The sequence below is a fragment of the Hippoglossus hippoglossus genome, chromosome 5, assembly GCF_009819705.1.
Source record: "Hippoglossus hippoglossus isolate fHipHip1 chromosome 5, fHipHip1.pri, whole genome shotgun sequence".
Taxonomy (NCBI): Eukaryota; Metazoa; Chordata; class Actinopteri; order Pleuronectiformes; family Pleuronectidae; genus Hippoglossus; species Hippoglossus hippoglossus.
Window position 1 is genome coordinate 12387267 of NC_047155.1, and position 21406 is coordinate 12408672.

A 21406-nucleotide genomic window follows, 5' to 3' on the forward strand; every position below is an offset into this window, starting at 1 on the left:
GAAATAAAAAGCCATTCATGGTCCCCAGAGGATGAAGTAAAACTGATTTAGATAATCTTCTGACTTTTTGTCTATCTCCACCAGTAGGTTCACACTTGTGGTTCTAAGGAGGGACATACATTGTTGATGGAGCCGATACTCAAGTTAGGATACATGGTGATACATTATAAAGGTGATCATTCACCAGCAGGTGAACATTTTCACTTGTTCAGATACATATCTCAATGAACACTGGCAAACATTTTTGTACATATCTTCATGGTGATGTTTTTTTAATGCATTTTGCGATCCCTGACTTTTCCTCTAGTGCCACCATGACGAATTTAGCCCCTGAAGGGTTATGGTGGGAATATTTTTGAGGATTACTATTGCGTAACCTTGCAATACCTTTCTTCTTCTACTACTTCTGAGCCATATGTAGCCCATTCCACCCAACTTCTCCCTGCAGTATGGATCAGCTTATCGAATTTTACTTTGAACTTTTAAGTATAAAGATCCAGTACTGCAGCAATAGGCATGGTTATATAATTAGTAAAGGATGCAGTGTGGTACTGTCTGATTCATTCGGAACCAGTTACTGTACAGAGGAAAACTGCACGGATACAGATGACTCCACACTTGTGTACCTATAATGAAATGACCATGTTGCATGATGGCAACAGGAAACAACTGCAAGATAAAGAAACATTACGGGGGACGGCAAAGGTAATGCTAAAACTAAATAACTAAATCGCAGTGAACCCTCAGGCAAGTACGTCAAGTGAATGACTTATGAAAAGATTTGGTTCCATCAAGTTTCATTGTCAGGTTAAAACTGTCTGTTTGCCCAATAATTTGGTTTATGACCAAAAACAAGCTACTTCATGACATTGGAATTAGCCGCAGCAGCATGTTGTATTTACTGTAGAAGAATAAATGCTAACACAGACTAAACTAAGATGGTTTAACATAACATTATACCTGCTATAGGTCCACATTGTAATCATGCTGATCTAAGGCGGTGCTGTACCTAAATAAAGCCTCACTGAGCTGCCCACAGGGCTAAAGACTCTTATTCTTGTTTAGTATCCATCTTGTAAATTACATACTTTAAAGATGCATCTTACAAACACAGGAGCATCCTGAGTTTCGCTGGAGTCCATGTTGAGATGACTTGAACGTTTTTGACACAGTTTTTTTTCTGTGCGTCTCTGGTGAAAGAAAGTGCCTCAGGCCACATCAGCTACATCATTGAGTAAACACAGCTCAGCTTTGTATGTATGTCTATGCATGTACACAGATGTGGGCTAAAGTAAACTCCACCACTCAAACATTTCATCCAGAGGAACAGAAATAACAGAATCCTTCCCGAAGCGAGCTGTTGAGGCAAAGAGCAAAGATCTAGTTTCCTAACTGGGGATTTGGTGGTGTGTGATTTTTTTTTCTGTTCAGCAGTTTCTAGCTGTTACTGGTGATAATGGGGGGGCTTTCTGTCTGCTCCTCTAAGAGACAAGGAAACAGGACACAGACTGTAACTAACCATTATGGAGACATAAAAACCTTTCACTGGTGATGAGCAACATGAGGTTTGCTGACTGGGAGCGTGATAACTCACCAGGCAGATCCGCCCTATCCTGGACTGGGTCATGGGACTCTGGCCCATCTCGGAGGCTTTCTCGCGGAAGAAAAAGTAGAGCTTGTCATCATTCTTCTCTGCGCTGTCTGGGATGAGGTGTGCGTGGATGAATGTGGGGTCTGCAGAAAAGAAAAAGATGGATGGAGAGAGCATTAATAGCTGTGCAACACATGCTCCTCTGCGCACAAGCTGCGTCCAAATGTGAGAGCAGAGGACCGTTCAAATCCACAGTTCATCAAGTCTGAAAGGGGCCTGCAGCTAACTTTACCTTTACATTACATTAACTATCATTTATAGAAATACAGATCTGATGGTGTTCAAGAACAAGTGTCAGGAAGGAGTATTTACAGCAGAAATTATTAAAGCAAGCATTTATTATTATTACTATAATTATTGCCAAATCAGAATTTTTTTTCAGTCAAATTGATGAAGATTCAGCCACACACATCATTTGAATTTTGAGAAACAAGCTTAATGAAGCAGAGGCTTTTTAATAACAACTGTCTGGAGCTCAGAACAGTAGTTCATATGTCCTAATGTAAACCCAGTCCCCCAATTTCTTCCTAGTGACAACGCTCAGTGTAGCATCACAGTGCACTCCCACTGGCTGACTTACTGGGTCATCACTGGACACGCAACACAGAGCGCCCCTCCCCACCGCGACCAATCAAGGTCCCAAATGGGGACAAACCAAAACCGGAGGGGGGGGGGGGGGGGGGGGGGGGGGGGGGGGGGGGGGGGGTATTGGGGGAGGGGGTAAATAAAGAGATTCCACATGGGTGATTAGCAGGACTCAGGTGTCCCAATTCTGTTGTACCACTACCAGGGGACTGTTGTCAGGGCAACAGGGTCAGAGGAAAGTCTGGGAGGCCGTGGATGATTTAGAAACATCAACCGACAGCACCCCGACGAGCATTTAAAGTGCTGTGACAATCACGGTTCATTAGACAGCGGAGGCTACTCTGAGTCATTATTGACATTCAGTCATTTCACCCTGCAACTACACTACTGACCTTGTTTTCAGTCTCTGCAGATGTGCAGTCCACAATTAGCAAAGTGCATTTTATGATTCAAGTCAAATGAGCAGTGGGTCATGTGGAGCAGGCTGGAAAGATCAACACTCGCATTCCTAGAAGACTCTAGGAGGCTAGGCACGGAGGATTTGCTGGGTAATGTGGAGGCAGCACTCGGCTGTTGCCTGAGACATTAAAGCAGTGTTCTTACAGAGCTGAGGAATAAATTAAAAATGAACTGGACGGGGATGAGTGGAAGAAAATAAAGCTGGGTGCAGCACGAGCCGTGAGTGGAGACATTACCGTTCAACCATCTGGAGTTGTACTGATCAGTCCTCATGGCTGTCTGCTTCCCCAGCGTACGGAAGATAGCAGAGTCTGTTCCCATGAAATCGATGTAGACTCCTGCGTACAGCTCTCCATCTGTCAGTCACAGGGAAAGAAGGAGGAATGGTGTTGCTGAGGTGACGTCATGACGGATGAAAATAATTTTTCAGGTCAAAATGGAGAACACGCTGTCGACCGAGTGTGAGTGAAACTTGATTAAAACGTTGCACCATCCCTCATGTCAAAATCAGACTGATGGGCGAGGACATGGGCCGTTCAAAGATAGAGATCAACTGTACATGACGAGAGGACGGCGCCAAAAAACACATCATACCTCAACATCTCATCCAAGTCTGTTCAGTGGAGTCAGAAATGTCACATACGGGTTAGAAACAGTGACCTTATGATTATACTGTAATCATACTTAAGCTTATTAAGCCAATCAGTGTAACTTGAAAAGACGGCTGTATTCCCACAGTTTCAAGTCAGATTCTTGGTTCATATACTGGGGTCAAGGAAATCCTGATATTGGAGCCGTTCAGCATCTCCAGCAGACACATTTTCACACAAGTAGAGTCCAATCTATCATGTCTGAAATCTGCATGTGCAGAAATGTCCAGACCCTCGTTTTCCATGCATGTAAAATATGCTGAAACTTGAAGTGACATTTTGAGGAGGTAAGTAAAATACAGTTGGTGAAACAGTGGTGTTAAAAATCCCACTAATGCCTAAACCAGGGAAATTCCAGTTTCCTGTGTGGTGTCAGTGCGGTACCCGTCTCCCCTGCCAGTTGTGTAAGAAAACCTGCAGCTGATGTTTTTTTTTTCTTTTTTAGTGTTACAGTTTTGCTCGGTTCAGCTAGAAATGAGCTGAGGTGAGAGAGGCGCTCTCTGTGCCCCCCCCCCCCACACACACACACACACAGTGCAGGAGGTCACTTATCAACAGCCATGCTTGACCACCTGTACGCTGCTGACAGCAGAAGACCACCCACTGAGTCTGACCAAATAAAACTACCTGTACCAGAGCTGGACTGATTAGAACAACATGTCCTGCTTTTAGCTTATGTTTAGGACAAAAACAAGCAACCTAGAGACATGGGCTTTGTCAAAAAGGGCCTTATTTCTTATTGTTTTCACTGTCAAAAAGACTAAACATGAATGAATCAATTCTATAAGACAAGAATGGGTGGTTTGTCAGTGGTTGCCTTAATCTGTAAATCTAGCACACAACAGGAGCATTGTATTACTTTACAGGTGCTCTAGCCAACAATGGATTTTCTTTAAGTAAACACCATAAAAACTAAATAAAAGAAATCTAATTCAGTAATACAAAGTCCAACAGTTAATGCAGTGAAAAATTATGCTTTTAAGTCATGGGGATGGACGATATGGCCAAAAATGATATCAAGATTAAAACATTTTCAAGTTAAGGATAAATGTTTGTTTATTGTTTCTTTACTTAAGTTTAAAGACTGATTGTTGCTCCTGAGGTAAGGTTGTGGTTTTAAACTCCTTTTTATGAACACAAAATGAGAAACACTTGATCAACAGCAAAGCATTTAAAAAACTGAGGGAGATCAATTATGCGTCTTACCTCCTCGCTGTGTTTGCACTATCAATAAGTAATATTTGATATATATTGATCTTTTGTTATATTGCTATTGGTGAAAACATTATTTTGTAAATTATTGATATTTTATTGACCAGCCCTGTTAAGACATGCAGAACCTCTAGTTTTCCATAGAGGGCTCTTTAAAGCTGCTTGTACATTTTATATAAAGAGAAATACAACAAAAAAGTAGATACTTACTGATCAAAGCTGAGACGCTGTTCAGTTTGGGGTCATACGGACATTTTCCTTTACCAGAATCCACTTTACCAGGTTCAAGTCGGAAAATATATTCCTGCAATGGAAAAGAATTCAGAAAAACATTAATATGTTTGTTTTGTTTTCCTTTCTCACTTGGTAAACGATTTATTGTGTTAAAGGAATTAATCTATTATTATTATTATTATTTTACTGCAGCAGGTACAAGGCACTTGTTTGAGTTTATGCTTCACAGTAGCATCAAACTAATGATGTGATCAGCTGAGTAACAACGATGAGGAGTGAGCCGTGACTCTACAGCCACTGAACAACCCGCTCTCACAGGACCACTGGATCCGCTGAGGGGAACAAAAACGCGTACAAAGCCGGTTATCAGTGAGATGGAGAGGTGGAGGAAAACGCTGAGAGCAATCCACAAAAAAACTCATCCACCATGCTGCACATGTTAGTGGCTCAAACGGGAACAAGAATCCATTATTTCATAGGGAAAGAGGACATCTTGAACATCTGTGTCAACACCGGGTATGTGTCTGCGCCGAGTTTAGTCGGGTACTTCAAAGCTGGCTGATGATGCTTGACGGGTTGGAAATATATGTAGAGGGAAGCAGAATAATGTCAAAGCTGCATTTGTTACCCAGTTTTTATATAGAAAGACTCAAAAAAACATGTGTTGTGATGAAAGTGTTATCATTTGAACAAAGCTAAATAAACGTCAAGACTGTAATAACTGCTAAACTCTGCACATTTAATGTTCAATCAGTTTGCTGATCATTTGTATGTCTCTGTGTCTTTAACTGATGAAGGGAGTACAAGTGATTCACAGTATTTTGGGGGGTTATTTCACCGTATGTCTACATATGAAATCACTCTTGACAGAACAGCCATTGACAGAATAAATAGAAATTGAATTAAAATATGAAGAAGAAACACAGAGGAATAGGAATACCACATTTATAAAGTACTCTTTTGTGTTGAAGGCCACTGGGGAAAGTACAAAAGGTTCCTCCGTTAAAAAAAGAGAAATAGATCCATGGTAAACATTTTGATGCTAGTTATTTAAAGACTCAGCAGTTCAGCTAGCGGCCAAAACAACCTAACAAAAACAGAACTTGGTGATCCCCTACTTCAACTGAGAGTTCAAAAGTTCTCCAGGTGAGCGTCAGACCTAAAGAGCCTTTACAAAATCTCCCTTCTGCCCACCTTCGCCTCCAAGTGCTCTGATGTAGTGCTGAAGTCTGCTGCCCGACTTGTTCTCCCTCCAGATTGGGGTGCCTGTAGGAAGTGGGACCCCTAAATAAAAACAGAGACATGGCACAGCGGGCCATCTCGTTACCGACATTCGATTCCAGATCAGTGGTAAAAATCAACTGGTGATGCCTGTGACAATAACATATATAGGAAATAGTAGGAAAAAAGGATTGAAAAAAACAAAAAAACAAGTAGACTGGACGAAGAATTTTTTTTAATTAAAAAATGGAGAGAAAAATGTCAAGCGAGTGAAACCAGAGTCTGGTGGATGACCTCTGTCATTTAGGAGCCATGTTAGATTCGACTCAGTGTCATGCAAACACAACAGCAACAAACTCCATGCAAAAACCATGCAGCAGAGAAGAGAACTGAACAAAATGAGACAAACAATAACAATTTCAAAAGAGTGTAATGAGGTGAAGAATAGAAATGTAAGTATGGGACTAGTGAAAGATACTGAAATTATTTCATTTCATCAGGATATTTAACCTGCCAAGTAATCTCAAACATGACTGAAGCAGCTAATAATTCCAGTAATCTCTGTCTGTATGTAGATTGCGTATCTGAGAACCGTTCATCTGATCCGCTTCACACTTGCGATGTGTAATGTTCAGGGCCAAACGAGGTGCAGCGGAGAATTTGTTGTGATTCGGACACGTGATCCGTAAAGCTCATGTTGAGTTGCCGATCGCGACAACAACAGATTCTCCAGTTCAGGGTTCTGTGTACTGAGTCAAGTTTCACTGAACTTTGAATAAACAGGTGAACAGCTGTGTATATGGAACAAGAGAATGTTTCCAGATAGTGAAAAAAAAACGGCACGTCAACTAAGGACTAAAAACGTGTGAAGACCTCTGCGTACCAAGCGGAAGAATTTCGGAACAATTGGTTTCTGTTTACATCTACTCTGACCACGGAAAATCCTTACAGTGTGAAGCAGCATAGCTTTTGGGCCTTCGGGGAGAAGCTGAATGACAAGAGGCGGACTGACCTTTACATTGAAACCTGAATCCTCCGTTTGAACCAAGAGACTAAACAGTGGGACCGGTGAGTGTAAGTGTGCGGACATGCAGCCCGGGCCGGCAGCTGCTGCCGCTCTGTGTGCGCCATCGTGCTGGAGCGAGGGAGGGACGGACGGAGGAAGGGGGCGGAAGAAGGGGTAAGCTACAAGGCCGATGATGGATGAGAGGTTCCATCGGTAATGATGGGCTTTCAGAGGCTCTCAGCCAGACAGGCCACAGGCCGTAGTGTGTGTAAACAGGTGAGGAAGGGAGCGAGGTCTACAAGGAGGCAACGTTTGCTCTCGATATACTGTCAATGTGCGATTCCCAGCGGTGAGGGAAGATTGGTGCTGCAAACATCTCTAAGCGGCGGCAGTTAGGGGCCTCGACAACAGCAATTTCAGAGTAATAATTGAGATCAAGGCCGACCGGCCAAGAGCTTTTTTTCCCCCCTCTGAATCCTTCAGACCGTGAAACAGAACAAATCAATGAAAACCAAGAGGCAGAAAATGACTGAAGAAAAGCAGAGGCCATGAAACTGAGGAGCAGGAGCAGAAGGAGACTCCCTGATCCGAGATTGATTGACAGATATGGTTCAGAGCAAAAGGTCACAGTGTCTCCATGGCTGCCTGGCCGTGTCTTTGGTTACCTGCGACCTGCGTCCTCGGTCCACGAAGGTGCAGATGGGGTTGTACGCCCCTGTCCCGCACACATACAGGTGGGTCCGGTTCCACGGCTCGATCAGACGGATGAAGTTTCCACATTCCCCCTGTGGGAGGGCAACACAAAAACCCAGCAGGATTAGAGACTTAGATTTAAAAAAAGATGTTGAACATGAAAACCAACGAAAAAAAAGTGGTTACATAATCCTAAAATGCCCCACTGCTTGTTAATAACCCCTCTATCTGGCTTAAAACCTTCACATCTATCATTTCAGCTGTTGGCCGGCTTGTGTTTGGCAGCTCCGCTCCCTGGCTCGGAGCGTCGGCCTGGCCTGGGCTTCACACCAGACCACACTGTCGGAGGGAAAATGTTTCCAAACACCATATAACCATGTGGCAGGAACCAAGAGCAGCAGTGGGTCTGAGCTGTCAAGTGTGTTTGCCGGGGGTTTGAGGGAAAGAGCCAATTCAATGTTCCGTCAGACTTGACAACTGAAAAACATTTTGGTTAGGCATAATTACACTGTTGAGTGAAAATTTAGCCCTTTAGGAAGGAATTGTTTTTTTATATCCAATTTGCGTTTTTTTTTATTGTAGAAGATGACAAAGACGTGAAAATCTCGACGCTGATGTGGTTTAGTTAGAATTTCAATTATTTGAGTGCAAAGAATTCAGGCAGACAAAACAAGTTTTATAGAGGGAGGACAAAAGAGGCGGCGCTGGTGAAAACAGCTCAGTGCTTTCGAGGGTTGCAAGCTTTCTAATCTCGATTGGTCCAACCAGCTGTCCGCCTCTGCCGCTCCGCAATCCACCCAAATCAAAACTCCATCTACAAAAATGTACGGGCTTATGATATCTGCTCAGATTTGTCCGTCACGTCGGCTGCTAGTGACAGCTGGTGAAAAAGAAAGGATGTACCAAGCATAAAAAAAAAAAAAAGGGGGGGTGGGGGGGTGGTGAGCCACTTTGGCAGATCTTAGCTACACGACAGATGCACAAGTCAGAGGATGTGCGTGTGCGTGTGTGTGTTTATGCATGTGGGCCTGTGTGTATTATTCAGCGCCCCCCCACCGAGAGCACAGTGGGGATGATTGCCTTTGACCTCCTGCCTGAACCGACATCCCCTTTGAATTGCTTTTGAATTGTCATCATCTGTCATTCCCTAAAGAGCGGCCCGCGCTGCCAGGACGTCTCGCAGTGGCCAATTTTATTTCTTATTTTAGTGATGAAATTTCAAACCCATGTTTAACACACACACACACACACACACACACACACACACACACCCAGACGCTCACACACACCCAGACGCTCTCACACACACACACACACACACACACACACACACACACACAGGCTCGCACATGCACACGTGAACATACAGATGCCAATGCGACGTAGCCAGAGGCCGTGAGAGGCGCGGGTCACCAAACACGCATAAATGAACATTCCAGTTGGATAAACAGCAGCCTGCGCTCTCTACCAGCAGGGGAGAGCAGGGTTATTAGCCAGAGCCTCGTGCCCACCGACCTCTGGCAGCGCTCACCCCCCAACATGGAAGAGAGAGTGTGTGTGTGTGTGTGTGTGTGTGTGTGTGTGTGTGTGTGTGTGTGTGTGTGTGTGTGAGAACAAAATCAAACAATGAAAATCTGGTTTGAATATGAATTTCAATGATGAGTTTCCATCTCGTCCTGGTGGGGACTCCGCCGTGGCTTTGTCTGGATGTTTGAATGGTATTAACATTTCACACAGGCCTGTAGCTTCCCGTGGTAAATCGGGACAACAAAGCAAAAAAATAATCACGGTGCAAAAAGACATTTAAATTACTTAAATATACATTTATCTATGTCATGTATGAGATGCGTAGGTTGGTGCGTGGAAGGCGTTTTCAGATTTCAGGGACGACGGCCGAGTGTCGCACGTTCCAGGCTCCCGCTCGAGCGTAATTGGTGGCAGCTGTGTGCACTCAGCAATCAGGGCGGCGGCGACAGTGAATGAGAGGCGAGATTTAAAATGTCCTTCAATGACCCCAGCGCCACATTCACATCTGAAGTGGCCTCCACGGAAAATACAAGAAGAAAACACAGCTGAGATGTTTTACACCAGGGCTTCAGTAAATGTTGAAACGTGCAGCAGGTCACACAGGACGCAGGTTTACAGCCGTGCTGGAATATTTACAGGTACATCGTCCTGCCTGGTTCGGAGAGTTGATGAATTGCTCAAAAGGTTCCAGGAAGTAACCAGCGTGAGACTCTGAATAAGGGCCGCAACAGCATGATTACTTTTACAAGGATTAATTTATCCATAAATTCTTTGACTAGTTGATTAATTGTTCAGTTCATGCGATGGTAGAAGACCGAGGGTAATATAGTCCTATAGCCCTATAGCTTGACGTGACATCTTTACAATCCTCATTGTATTTAACAGTCCAAAACCCGCTGGAGTATTTCTTTATTGTTAATGGTCCACGTTCCTCATTTAAAAGCAGGCAACAGGCCGCTGTTCTGATATTCTCCCCCCTAACGTGACACACGTTCCCTTCACTTTAAAGTGACACTAATACTTGTACTTGGTCATAAATAATTGTTCAGATTTGTTCATTGTTTCAGCACATCTTCTAATTCTACATCACATTGTTTGAATACTTACATTAGAGTCTTTTCCCGACAAAACACATTCAGTCTTCCTCTGCGGGACAACAGGCCAGTGGATCTGACAGGGTGGGGGGGAAATACTGGTTAGCTGTAAACTTGTGTTGAGCCGATCCTAGTTTTTATAATGTTTTTTTGTGGGACATTTCTTACTATGAGTGGCTCCTTGTTGATGTCGTGCAGATCCAGAGAGAGGATGTAATCTTTGCTGCCCACATACATGCGGTCGTGGTCCTCGTCCATGCGGAGGATACGATAGTCGGTCGAGTTCAGCAAAAAGGAGAAGTGGTGAGCAGTGCCAGTGGACTTCAACTCTGCATAAATAAGGCAAAAAAAAAAAGAGAGAGTGGGGGGAAATAAATACTTTTGTTAGTGCTGTGAGACTGAAGTAGAAAAAAAAAAAGCATAAAATAAAACTGGGAACTGACAAACCACAGACAGTTACAGGAGATGTGTGTGTAGCAGCTCATTTTTGGCCCAGAGATGCACTTTGGTTTGGTTCCTTCAAACTTTCTGTGCTAGAGGGGCTCTTCTATGTTAATGATGTACCTAATCAGACTCTGTTAAATCTAATTAAAGAGGCCATTCATTTTTTTTATCCCAGCATCACAGTTACAACCGGCAATTATGGGATTATGGGCAGGCTCCATCAGGGAATGACAGACTTGACACAAGCAACGACACAGAAAGTGAAACCAACCCTGTCTTCAAGAAATGATGTTTATATACAACTAAACTGCAGCAGCGAATACATTGGAAATCTAATCTAAATTGGCAGGAGCTTGTTGGGGTGAATGGTGGGAGTACACAGCGTATGAGCGTCTCACTGGTGACCAGGCTCCATATCACATGTTCAAGTCCCATCTGCAGTTGGGTTAACGAAAGAGCTTTGGTTAAGATTAGGAAAGGTTGCAATTTTTGTTCAATTTAAATAAACATTAAATATGTAACTTCGGCCGCTTGAGGTATCTCAATGAAAAGACTAACAAAAGACCTAGTTTGATGACATCGTGGAGCAGCGTGGGATCATGGGAGTTGTTGTCTTCACAACCATTGCTGATGAAAATCTACCCGACACAACTCAGGAGCAAATCAGGTCAACGGATGAAGTATCAAACGGCGATGAATAAACGTGATCCATTACGAGTGACCAATACAAACAGTAGAGGGAAAAACTGTGTGTCAAACATAATTTGCCCCAGTAGATAATGGGATAGTGGGTAAAGTGGATATAACGCAATTAACAGGCGACCAAAGTGAAACACCGTTATGTTCCCTTGAATACAATACTGGATTTCTCTGGGTGCGAAAATTGTTGAAAACATTTGGATAATGTAAGTACAAAGGTGTAGTGAATTTTGGACATATTATATATTTAAGGAGACGGGACTCAGAGCTAAATGACAATAGAAAAGTAGTGGATCAGTCATGACAACAGTAAAGAGTCATTTAAACTTGAGTACAACATGGCTTCTATTACACAAAGGTCAGATGAAGATAATGTTCAGGAGCTGAGAGTTTGACCCTGGACCTCATTCACATTTTTTCTCCCCAATTACATGGAGTCGTGAAAGAGTTGATTTCCTTCATTATAATCTCTAGTCGTCAATTCTCCAAAGACACCGCCCCCCCGCCCCCGCCCCCCCCCTTAAAGTCTCACATCATACACAACGTTGCCACTTCCTTTCCTCCATATCACTGCTTCCCAAACTATTTGGAAATCAAACAGCTCTCAGATGGCTCACATGCTGCTGAGGGCAATTCACTGGTGTGTGAGTTTAAGTTACACCCGGTGTGCGAGGGGAGATAAGTGGAGATCTGGTGTACAGAAAGCAGCTTTTTTCTCCCGGTCCTCCCATTACCTCCCGAGCTGTTAGAGAATCCGATAGGTCTCCCTCTTTCTCCTGCTCCCTTTCAAACTACGCTTGGGAAAGTGGAGCTCGAGATAGTTAAGCCTGCACTTGTGCTGTTCTATTTACAGAGAAAACTGGGGTTCCAGATAGAGGACCTGTTCATGTTCCACTTCAACGGGACCAGACAAACAGCTCTACTGTTTTCTTTAACCGGGTCTGAGGGTCACTGATGAAGAGAAAGACTCGCTCCAACAGCTACAGCAGCTTTCCTCATCCAGGCAGAACTTGTTGTTTTACTCGGATATAAAAAGGCAGCACGATGTTTTCCACCTGCACAGGACATGTTAAAATACTGACATGAATCCTCTGGCTGAAAGCTCCTCAGCCGCTGGTGAGCTGAGCTCCTTCAGGAGCTGTGAAATGCTGCTGTCACGGCGCAGCATCACGGCCCTCGGTGGAGTGGATAAGGGAGTAAACAGGAATAGACGTGGCTGTCACCCATGTAATTCTCATAAGTTCCCTGCAGAATATTCTGTAAAGCTTGCTCCCACTCATGGACAGAAATGGGTTGTGGGTCCGTGTTTAACTGACCTTCAGTGGAGTCATATTGATGTGAAATAATGGGGTGTTGTCTTACAAAATGTTGTGATCAGTTAAAATAAACGATTCCATGGAAACTTGTCTTAAAATCCAAGGAAATTTGTCACACAAGTTTATGTTTCACATATTAAAGATCTAAATATTACTTTGTAAAATTAAACCCCATGTTGAGAACTATTTTTTACCATTTATGGCTGTAGTTTTATTTTTAAACAGTGGTACTCAGACTCTATAATTATCTCTCTGTATAACAGAATTCATCATCAGTGGCAGATTCTGCCATTTCTGGGCATGATTCAAACTGCCCGACTACACAAGAGGGATTCACAGGAAATGATGCTTATTGAAGCTGCTTTGATTTGAAGGCGTTTCCTCTGTAATCAATCACATGCAACCACAGGCAGTGCAGTGAACCTGACCGAGGCTGAGAGAAAACTAATCAAGCCTGAGATGCATTTTGGGTTTTGTGTCCAAACCCGAGCCTGATGTTTTTCACCTATAAGGTTTTCAGCAAATGTTACTGAACTCAAAAAGCCAAAAAATAATTTCATCCACACTCTAATTTGCACTGTTATTAACTGTTATTGACTTTTTGATGATTAGAATTACAATAGCATTGTGACAGATGCACACACTGTGATCATTCTATTATCATTATTATTAGTAGTAATACTAACCATTGGGAATTTCACCTTGGTTTATAGTAAAATCAGTAAACGTTTCACCTATGCAGCATGAAATCATGTCGCCGTTGTTATTTTTGACTTCTTTAATAGGAGAAGTTGATTTTGTTATTGAATTGTACTGTAAACAGATAAACAGTTTTTTAAAGTAGCTGCTCAAGGAGTGTTTGCTGTTGTCTTAATCTATAAATGATGTTACCACACTAACCATGGATTTTTCCATATCAACCAGGCAGGACTAAACATTTTGGGCTTATCACCTCAGTTGATATCAATACCAGCCATATCAACACGGGCTCCTGCACTGGTTCTGTTAAGTGAGGACAAAGGGTGCAGGAGGTGTAAGCACGCCAGTGGATGCTCATGTTACGCATCTATGAGCTCATGCAAATTCGATGCATGGACATAAAGAAATGGAGAGCAACTTAAATCAGCGTACATCTTTTCTCCATGAACAACCCATCTCATTTTCTATACTCGTCTCCTTGTCAACCACACACCTCAGCAAACTAGAAGCTCTGGCGGAACAAACACTTCAAACGATATTGGAGCTTCAGGGACAGTCACCAGCTGACATCCCACATTTATCACTCATGCACTCATGGGGCATCTGAACGGGAGCATACTGGTGGTGACTGGCTGTCGCACGTCTGACAGCGGTTAGGTCACTGCAAAGTTCAGGTAGCCTGGAGAGGCAGACAGACGAGACGGACCAGATGGACAGACGGACAGATAATCTACCACCTTCCATATTAACATTCATCAAAAAAACGTTATCAGTTACAGCTTCAAATGCCTGACAGCCCGTCATCTTTCTCTGTCTCTCTTCTAGTCTCAGTCTATCATTCAGAATCACTGGATCGATATCTACCAGTTTTAGAGATGACCTTAAAAAAAATGACCATATTGATTTCACTGGGGCCACATGATGCATGAAGAATGAAAACCAGCACAGGGTCCAAAGAACTGTGAGCTGCAGGAGAGTTTTCAGTCTGAAGGGATTACTATGCAGCACGCAACAATCACATTACTTTAATGGCAGATCGCACAATTGAAAATGGAATAATCATCTTCTCACAGAAGAGAATTTACATGGTTGAAATTATATTCACTTGTGGTTTGGACAACTTATCATTACAAAACCACCACTTGCGACACGGTTCAGTTTTATGTTCTATAAAATTAAAACGGGAGACCACTGACAAATAACAGAAAAGATGGTTGGCGGGAAATAATGGAAAAGATGTCTGGGGCTGCGTGTGCTTGATAAAAATCATTTGAAAAAGAAGAAAAGGAAACATATTTTCATGGTGGTCTGTACTTTGATGATCACTGGTTATATTGTTCTGGTAATAACAAGCCAGGCCCGGCCAAAAGAGTAAAAACCGTGTTGGTGACGGTCATGTGTGCACATGCTTAGCCTCATCACACCATCCCTTTTGTATGTGGCCCCATTCTGAAGCTATGTGCTCATGGTGCCAAACAACCCATCGGACTCATTCCAAAGCACATTTTAAACCAATATGAAGACTACAAGTCCCTTCGGCTAAAATATAATGGCTCTATCAAAGCTGTACTGTGAATTAACTCTATTCATCTTGCCATTTTAATCTGTGAAAATGAAGGAGCAATCTTGCACTCAGGAGAAATATTACATCTTTATGAGTTGAGACCTGCTAAAACACAATTCCTGAAAATTTCTGAAAAGATGCCTGTGGTGTGGTGAGATAAGGAGTTAGGTATGATAACAGTCCACCTCAAAGCAACTCCTCAGCCCTATTGTCAGCACAAATTCAGCTTCTCGGTAGCATTCCTGCCCATTGCAGCTCAGCCCTAATTGCCCATGAAGCCAATAAAAATGTTACAAAACAAATCAGCGCCTTGACATCGTGTTCAGCGGCAGAATTTACGACCCACTGGCAAATTCAGCAATGATAGGGTGCAAGTGTCTGTCTTTAAAGACCGCAGGATCTGGTGTGTATCAACAAGTTTCCCAGCACGGTCTGAGTAATCACCACCAGACATTGAGGCAGACAGAGCTATAACGTCTTCAGTCTCTAGTGTGAACGTAGACTCATCTGCAGTTTGTTGGAGACCCTCGTTGTTGGATAAAAGCCAATCTGCCCCTACTACTCCGCCAGAATGTGAATGACATCTGCTGGTAAACCGAGCCTGTGGTCTGTCCACCTGTTGATGTGATCCCTCTGCACCGAGTGTCACTCTCTGCTCTGTTCTGCAGCCAAGGTATGCCGCCCTTCGGCCAGGCTTTGTACAGCGGTGTGGTTTTCCTGGGTCAGATTTAAAGGAACACGAGTGACCACGGTTTTGTGTCTGTAAGAAGATGACGAAAGACGCAGCTTCCAGACAAGCCTGCTGCTATCAGCCTTGGAAATCTTCCCTTTCTTCCAGCCAGTGTGGATATACGTGTGTGTGAGTGGGAGTTTCGGTTGAAAAGGGAGGTGGTCGTGGGTGGGGGTGTGGTTTGAGGAAGCAGGCAGCAGAAAATCCCACATACCTGCCCAGGCATCCCCAGCATACAGTCTGAATTCCCCCTGATCTACCGCTGTTCAGAGCAGAGGTGTGGCCACACCTTGCTGCAGCTTGTCTGCAGTCACGCGTGCACGGATATGTCCTTAAAAGGATTTGTATCTATCAACTGCAGGACCAACTTTCTAAAAAGGTCTATGGCTTCTCAAGCTTGTGCTTGCGACTCTTACATTTTGAAAAATTAAGCGTTGCAAGGTTTTCTTCTTTGCTAGTGTCACACAACCTTACTCTTCCATTCACCCTCATCTTATTTGGTCATTTGGTTGCTATTAGCAGCATGCAGTCACACTGCTTCCTAAATGTCAGGTCTTGCTCGATCTCCCATGATCTCTGATGGAGCACAGTGCAAGGTTGGACCACCATTTTTGACTGACGACCACAAATCAGACCAGGTTTCTCTCACCACTGTCAAGTTGAGTCTTAGAAAGCTGGGGGAAAAAAATCTCACGGCGTAAAAGGGCTTGCGCTGTATTTGTCTAACCCTTAGGCGAACTCATAAAGGCAGCAGCTCAGACAACGCTCATTACTCATCTTCGGAATAATCGTAGGTCTCGTTCTAGACACTGACAAACCTGTGAGTATGAGTAACTTTTTGATTCATCCATCTACTATAAATACACAATATAAAGGATTAAGTGTCTCTTGGAAAATCCCAAGTGCACGCTGAATATCTGAGGCCGGTGCATGTGTGTAACTGCACAGGACAGAGAGGTCATTACGGATACGAGACGAGCTGAACAGCAGAGAGAAGCCTTATCAGCTCAACCTGTCTCCGCTTTGTGTTTGCCTCCGTTCACCACCTCATAATCAGCCTCCCGCCACTCACTGGGGCCACGACTATTGACTCAGTACACATGTCACTGGAACTGATTGCTGCTTACCTGTGCCTGTCAAGGAGAAATAATTGGCACCAGATTATGTCTTATCTATACCCTTCCGGATGCTGTCACTCAGGTGCTCTTCATGCTCGTCTGCCACCGATACCACTGTGTGTGTAGCCTACGTGTGTGTGTGTGTGTGTGTGCGCGCGCGCATAGAAAGAGAAGTCGAGCGCTCTGATCCTCGCATCAAATTAGGGACACCTGTCTCCTACTGCACAAATCAAGAGCAGGGAAAAATTGATTTGAGCAGTGAGTTCACTTCCCCGAGTAGAAATGAGAGATTATAACAAATCTATTTCTGCTGTTTTTGGATGACAGCAAAGGTTAATTAAAGCACGAGGGAGCAGAGGAGGCGCTCTGCTTCGACTGACAGGAAAGGTCAATTATTTAGTTTGTCTGGTCTGCAAAAGCCAACCTCCATCACGTTCATGTTGTACTGCATGTAATCAGAAGAGGATACAGTGGGATTACATGCACAGAGGAGACGGACAAGACATGTGGCTCCTGTTCCAATGTTATGTCATCTTTTCCAACCTTTTACACAGAGGGATGAACTAAAATAAATTATTATTATTCATTTTCCAGAGATCCAGTCAAGGAACAAAGAAAAACTATTTTTCATGTTCAGCAGAAACCAATGCAATGCGTGTCCATGCTTTTTCCCCTACAAACACCACAGTGGACAGCTGCCCTCAATAGTTCTGCAGGGCTGCAGGTGAAAGGTCAAAGGGCACAAGGGGTCTGAGGTGAAAGCTCATCCTGGCCCCCTTACACACTTCAGCATAATCAGGATTATCTCTGGGGGGGTCAGGCAGGGTGCCTCCGCCAAGCTGGGTCAGGAAAGAGCAGGGTGGTCATGATGATACTGAGCGGGGATGGTTAAAGAGAGGAGGAGAACAGGGAGAGACGGGAGAAGACGGCTCCTGAGAAATGTTTGAATGGGGGCGAGGACACTGGTGTAGGTGCAGCTAAGTGAAAAAGAGCACGCACAATGAGCTGAGGTAAAATAAAATCCAATATGTTCAATGTTGCTTCTTCACAAAGGTCTTGGTGTTATAATTCGTTTTTTTCTGCTTGGTAACACGTTACTACAGTGAGACTTTTAAGGATTCTATAGGATTTATACTTTATCTTCTATTTACAATACATTTCACAAAGTTTTTATTTAAGTTGCAATGAAAAGTGAGAAATCCATACCAACACTATGCCGTTACATATAAAGCCTTGCTTTTCAGGAAATCACTGTGCCACACTCTCTTCCTCTACAACACTAATCTCTGGATTTCAGAGAACATGAAAAAAAACACTGGTTGGTTCCTTACTTCGTTTACAAAATACTAAATCTTCCGAACACGGTCTGGTCCCGTGGCTGGCCGTTGTAAGCATAATTGTTTGTGTGTGTGTGGGGGGGATTTGGGTCGTGCAGATGCTGCAAGCTGCTGTAATGATGATGAAGCTGTGTTTGTTGATGTAGCCGTGCTGTCGCTTGCAGCGAGCTGGTCCGGGTGGCAGCGGCGGTCATTGGTGACACGTCAGGGTAGAGGGATTATGGCGAGGGCTGAATAATGAGACAGCGTTGGTGTGAATGGATGAAAAATCCTCCTCTCCCCGGCTGACCTCTGACATGGCACTCAGAACAAATACTCTCCCTCTCGGTCAGCTGCACTAACAAACACCCAGATGCACGGCGCTTTCTCACTTCATTCTTATTCATAGATTTCTCTTAATCCTCTGCTCGATTACGTTTGTGGAAATTTGCAATGCTCCTGTCGATAAATCCGCTCATTTCTCCTCTGATTGTAGCCAGGAGTGAACAAAGCGCACTTTTACGAGTGCCCTCATGCTTTCTCGTGTATCAAGGTCATGGCCAGTGTGTTGCTAGCTGGGGGCAATAAGAGGGGGGGTAATTAGGAGGTAAATTTAGAGAGACCATTAGATGCAAGTGTTGACTCAGAGTCCACTGGGGACAACAGCCACCTCTATCCTGTCTGGGTGTTCCACTCTCCAGTCCAGCAATGAGAATCCACTCTATTCCCTGAGGTCATTTTTCACCCACAAACAGCAAATGGTGTGGTGGAGGAGTGAGAATGGAGGGAGGGGTCCCGGGGGGAAGTAAAGCCTGACAGCAAACGTAAGAACTTCCATTTATCAACGCAGGCAGGAGAGAGCCATGGAAACTCTGAGTCGAACTCATAGAGAGCTGCTCAGCAACTAACACAGAGAGGCTGAGCTCCCTGCACTGCTGCTGGAGGGGCAAAAAAAAAAAAGATCCGCTCACAAAGGCTTTCCAATGTGTATTCTAATCAGGAGTTGGACAGAGGACAAAACCCACTCACGAGATCTCAGACACAAGCTTAGGTAAGAGCAGGAGTGGAGGGAGAGACAGAAGCTCACAAAAGTCATGTTTTAGAAGGACTGAGCGAGCAGCATTTGGTATTTAGACAGACACCATAATTCACAAGTTAAACAGACGCACATACATGGATTTAAAAAGCTGTGTGTAACATTTTGATCACGTGTATCCCACTAATAATTCCCCCAAATCTCGGTTTGTCTGTATGTAGCTCAAATATCTTGAGAACCGTTCGACTTATTGACTTCACACTTAGTCTTTTTATTGTTAGGGCCCCAAGGAAGCGCAGTGTCGAATTTGGTGTGATTTAGACATGTGACATGTTCAATATTAATAAACCTTGAATAAACAGGTGACCAGTGCTCTGTAGGAGCAGTAGCTGAGCCTTCTCAACGTAAGTGATGATGTTGTGCACGACAGCAGCATATTCTGCTCTTTGTGCAGCAGTGGTGGTGCAGCTTCAGGATTCGGCGGAGTGGGACCTACAGACAGTCTTAACTCCTGTGCAGTGGGGAGAGATGTAGCATTTGAGGTAGACACAAAGATGTGCTGATCAGGCAATGGTTGTCTTTTGAATGGGAGAAATCTAAATAACGTACTTAAATCTGGAGGACTCTCTGAGGTAGGAGTGCAGGACACTGAAATAGGTTGAGACATTGCTGTGCTTTTATGTGGAAGGGTTCCTCCATGAAGTACCTGTGCACAAAAGGTTCAACTCCATTTGACAATGAAATGTGGCTGCAGTTAAGACTCAAACTCTACTATATTAAGGAGGACAAAATAATTTCATCCTTTGTCATTTTCAATCAGATAATCAAAAGGCTGCTTCTTCTGTTTTTCAAAATAAAACTGGATTACCGCTAAGTGATGAGTGATGAGGAAATGCGTATATCGGCATCATTAATCGCTTCCCTGTCCTGCATCAACCACTAGAGATTGTTTGAGCTTTTCCGCCACCCTTGCACACCATCCAGAACACTGAATGGATTCTTTACAGATGTTGTCTAGGCAGCTTGACATAAAAACTTCGAGCATTCCCCCGTATCCTAAATCTTCCTCTCTATGCCTGATTAAAGCGATTTTGATTTATCACCCAGCTTCTTCCGACACCTTTACTTTCCTCTTGGCTTGTCTGATCCTGCCAGTATCCACTAGTCTCCGTCTGCATACCAGTACATTGAGATAACACACGGCAGTTTTTCTGTTGATTCCTTCAATCCTTTCTTTAGCACCCAGCATGGCACAGGTGGAAGAAGGAGGGTGATGGGGGATGATGTGCGAACGAATGAGGCATTTTGCAGAGACTGGCAGGCTCAAACCTCACCCATTAAAAGTATTTAACTCTGGCATGAAGACGGAGTCAAGAGACACTGAGATTCAGCAGTGATGCATTCATCCGAATGTTGTGCAAGCTTTAAGCAAATTCCTGTGAAAATTCCCACTTGCCTGCGGTTGTGTGGTTCCAGCAGCTTCCATTGTGCAAAGAGGACACGATGACACATTCAAACCAGGACCAATAACTATGACACAGCATGGCATTTCCTTGCTGCTTCCCAGCTAAAATGTCTTTCATGTTAATTTAATGTGTGATTCCGTCTCCTCTGTCCACACACACCATGTGGTGTTTGTGTGAGCTATTCTCTTGAGAGAGACTTGAGCAGCCCACCTGGAGAGAGAGGCCAATTATTTGACCCCATTCAAGAGACCAAACTTTTTTAGTGTTTTGGAAGGTGGAATTTAAGCACTTGCACTAATTTCTAAAGTCAATGATCTCAGCTGGAGCTTTTGGATTAAATGTGCTAATTGAAAACGTGGAAATCATGGAAACTGCACTACACTGGTAAGGACATGCCTATACTAGCCTTTTCCTGTATTACGGCATGAAAGAAGATGGTCAATTAGAGGTTTAAGCTGTGAGTATAAACTCTACCTCGGTCCCAAATGACCGGACAGGGCAGCTAGTGGAGCTCCAGGGTCACCAGCATCATACTACAGACCACTAATGGGCTAGAACCAGAGACCCATCTGCCTCGGCGTGGTCAACATAATATTACATGCCCTGCTGCTGCACACACCCACTTGACCCCACGTCAGTGCGAGACAAAGACGGGGTCAGCCCCGACCAGGTACGTGTCGGCACAG

At 43.9% G+C, this 21406-nt stretch overlaps 1 protein-coding gene across 4 annotated transcripts in view; it reads right to left on the reverse strand.

Annotated features, from left to right (window-relative positions):
* LOC117761016 (semaphorin-3F-like) overlaps positions 1–21406 on the reverse strand; it is a 52325-nt gene that overhangs the window by 11106 nt on the left and 19813 nt on the right. For 2 of the 4 annotated variants that reach the window (XM_034584564.1, XM_034584565.1), the window contains exons 3-9: positions 10501–10661; positions 10346–10408; positions 7684–7803; positions 5986–6075; positions 4768–4861; positions 2932–3051; positions 1595–1734 (exon numbers count right to left, since the gene is read on the reverse strand). In XM_034584564.1, coding sequence (XP_034440455.1) covers positions 1595–1734; positions 2932–3051; positions 4768–4861; positions 5986–6075; positions 7684–7803; positions 10346–10408; positions 10501–10661 — 788 coding nt within the window. The remainder of the gene's footprint in view (positions 1–1594; positions 1735–2931; positions 3052–4767; positions 4862–5985; positions 6076–7683; positions 7804–10345; positions 10409–10500; positions 10662–21406) is intronic. The other 2 variants (XM_034584568.1, XM_034584569.1) reach the window with 1 other exon arrangement.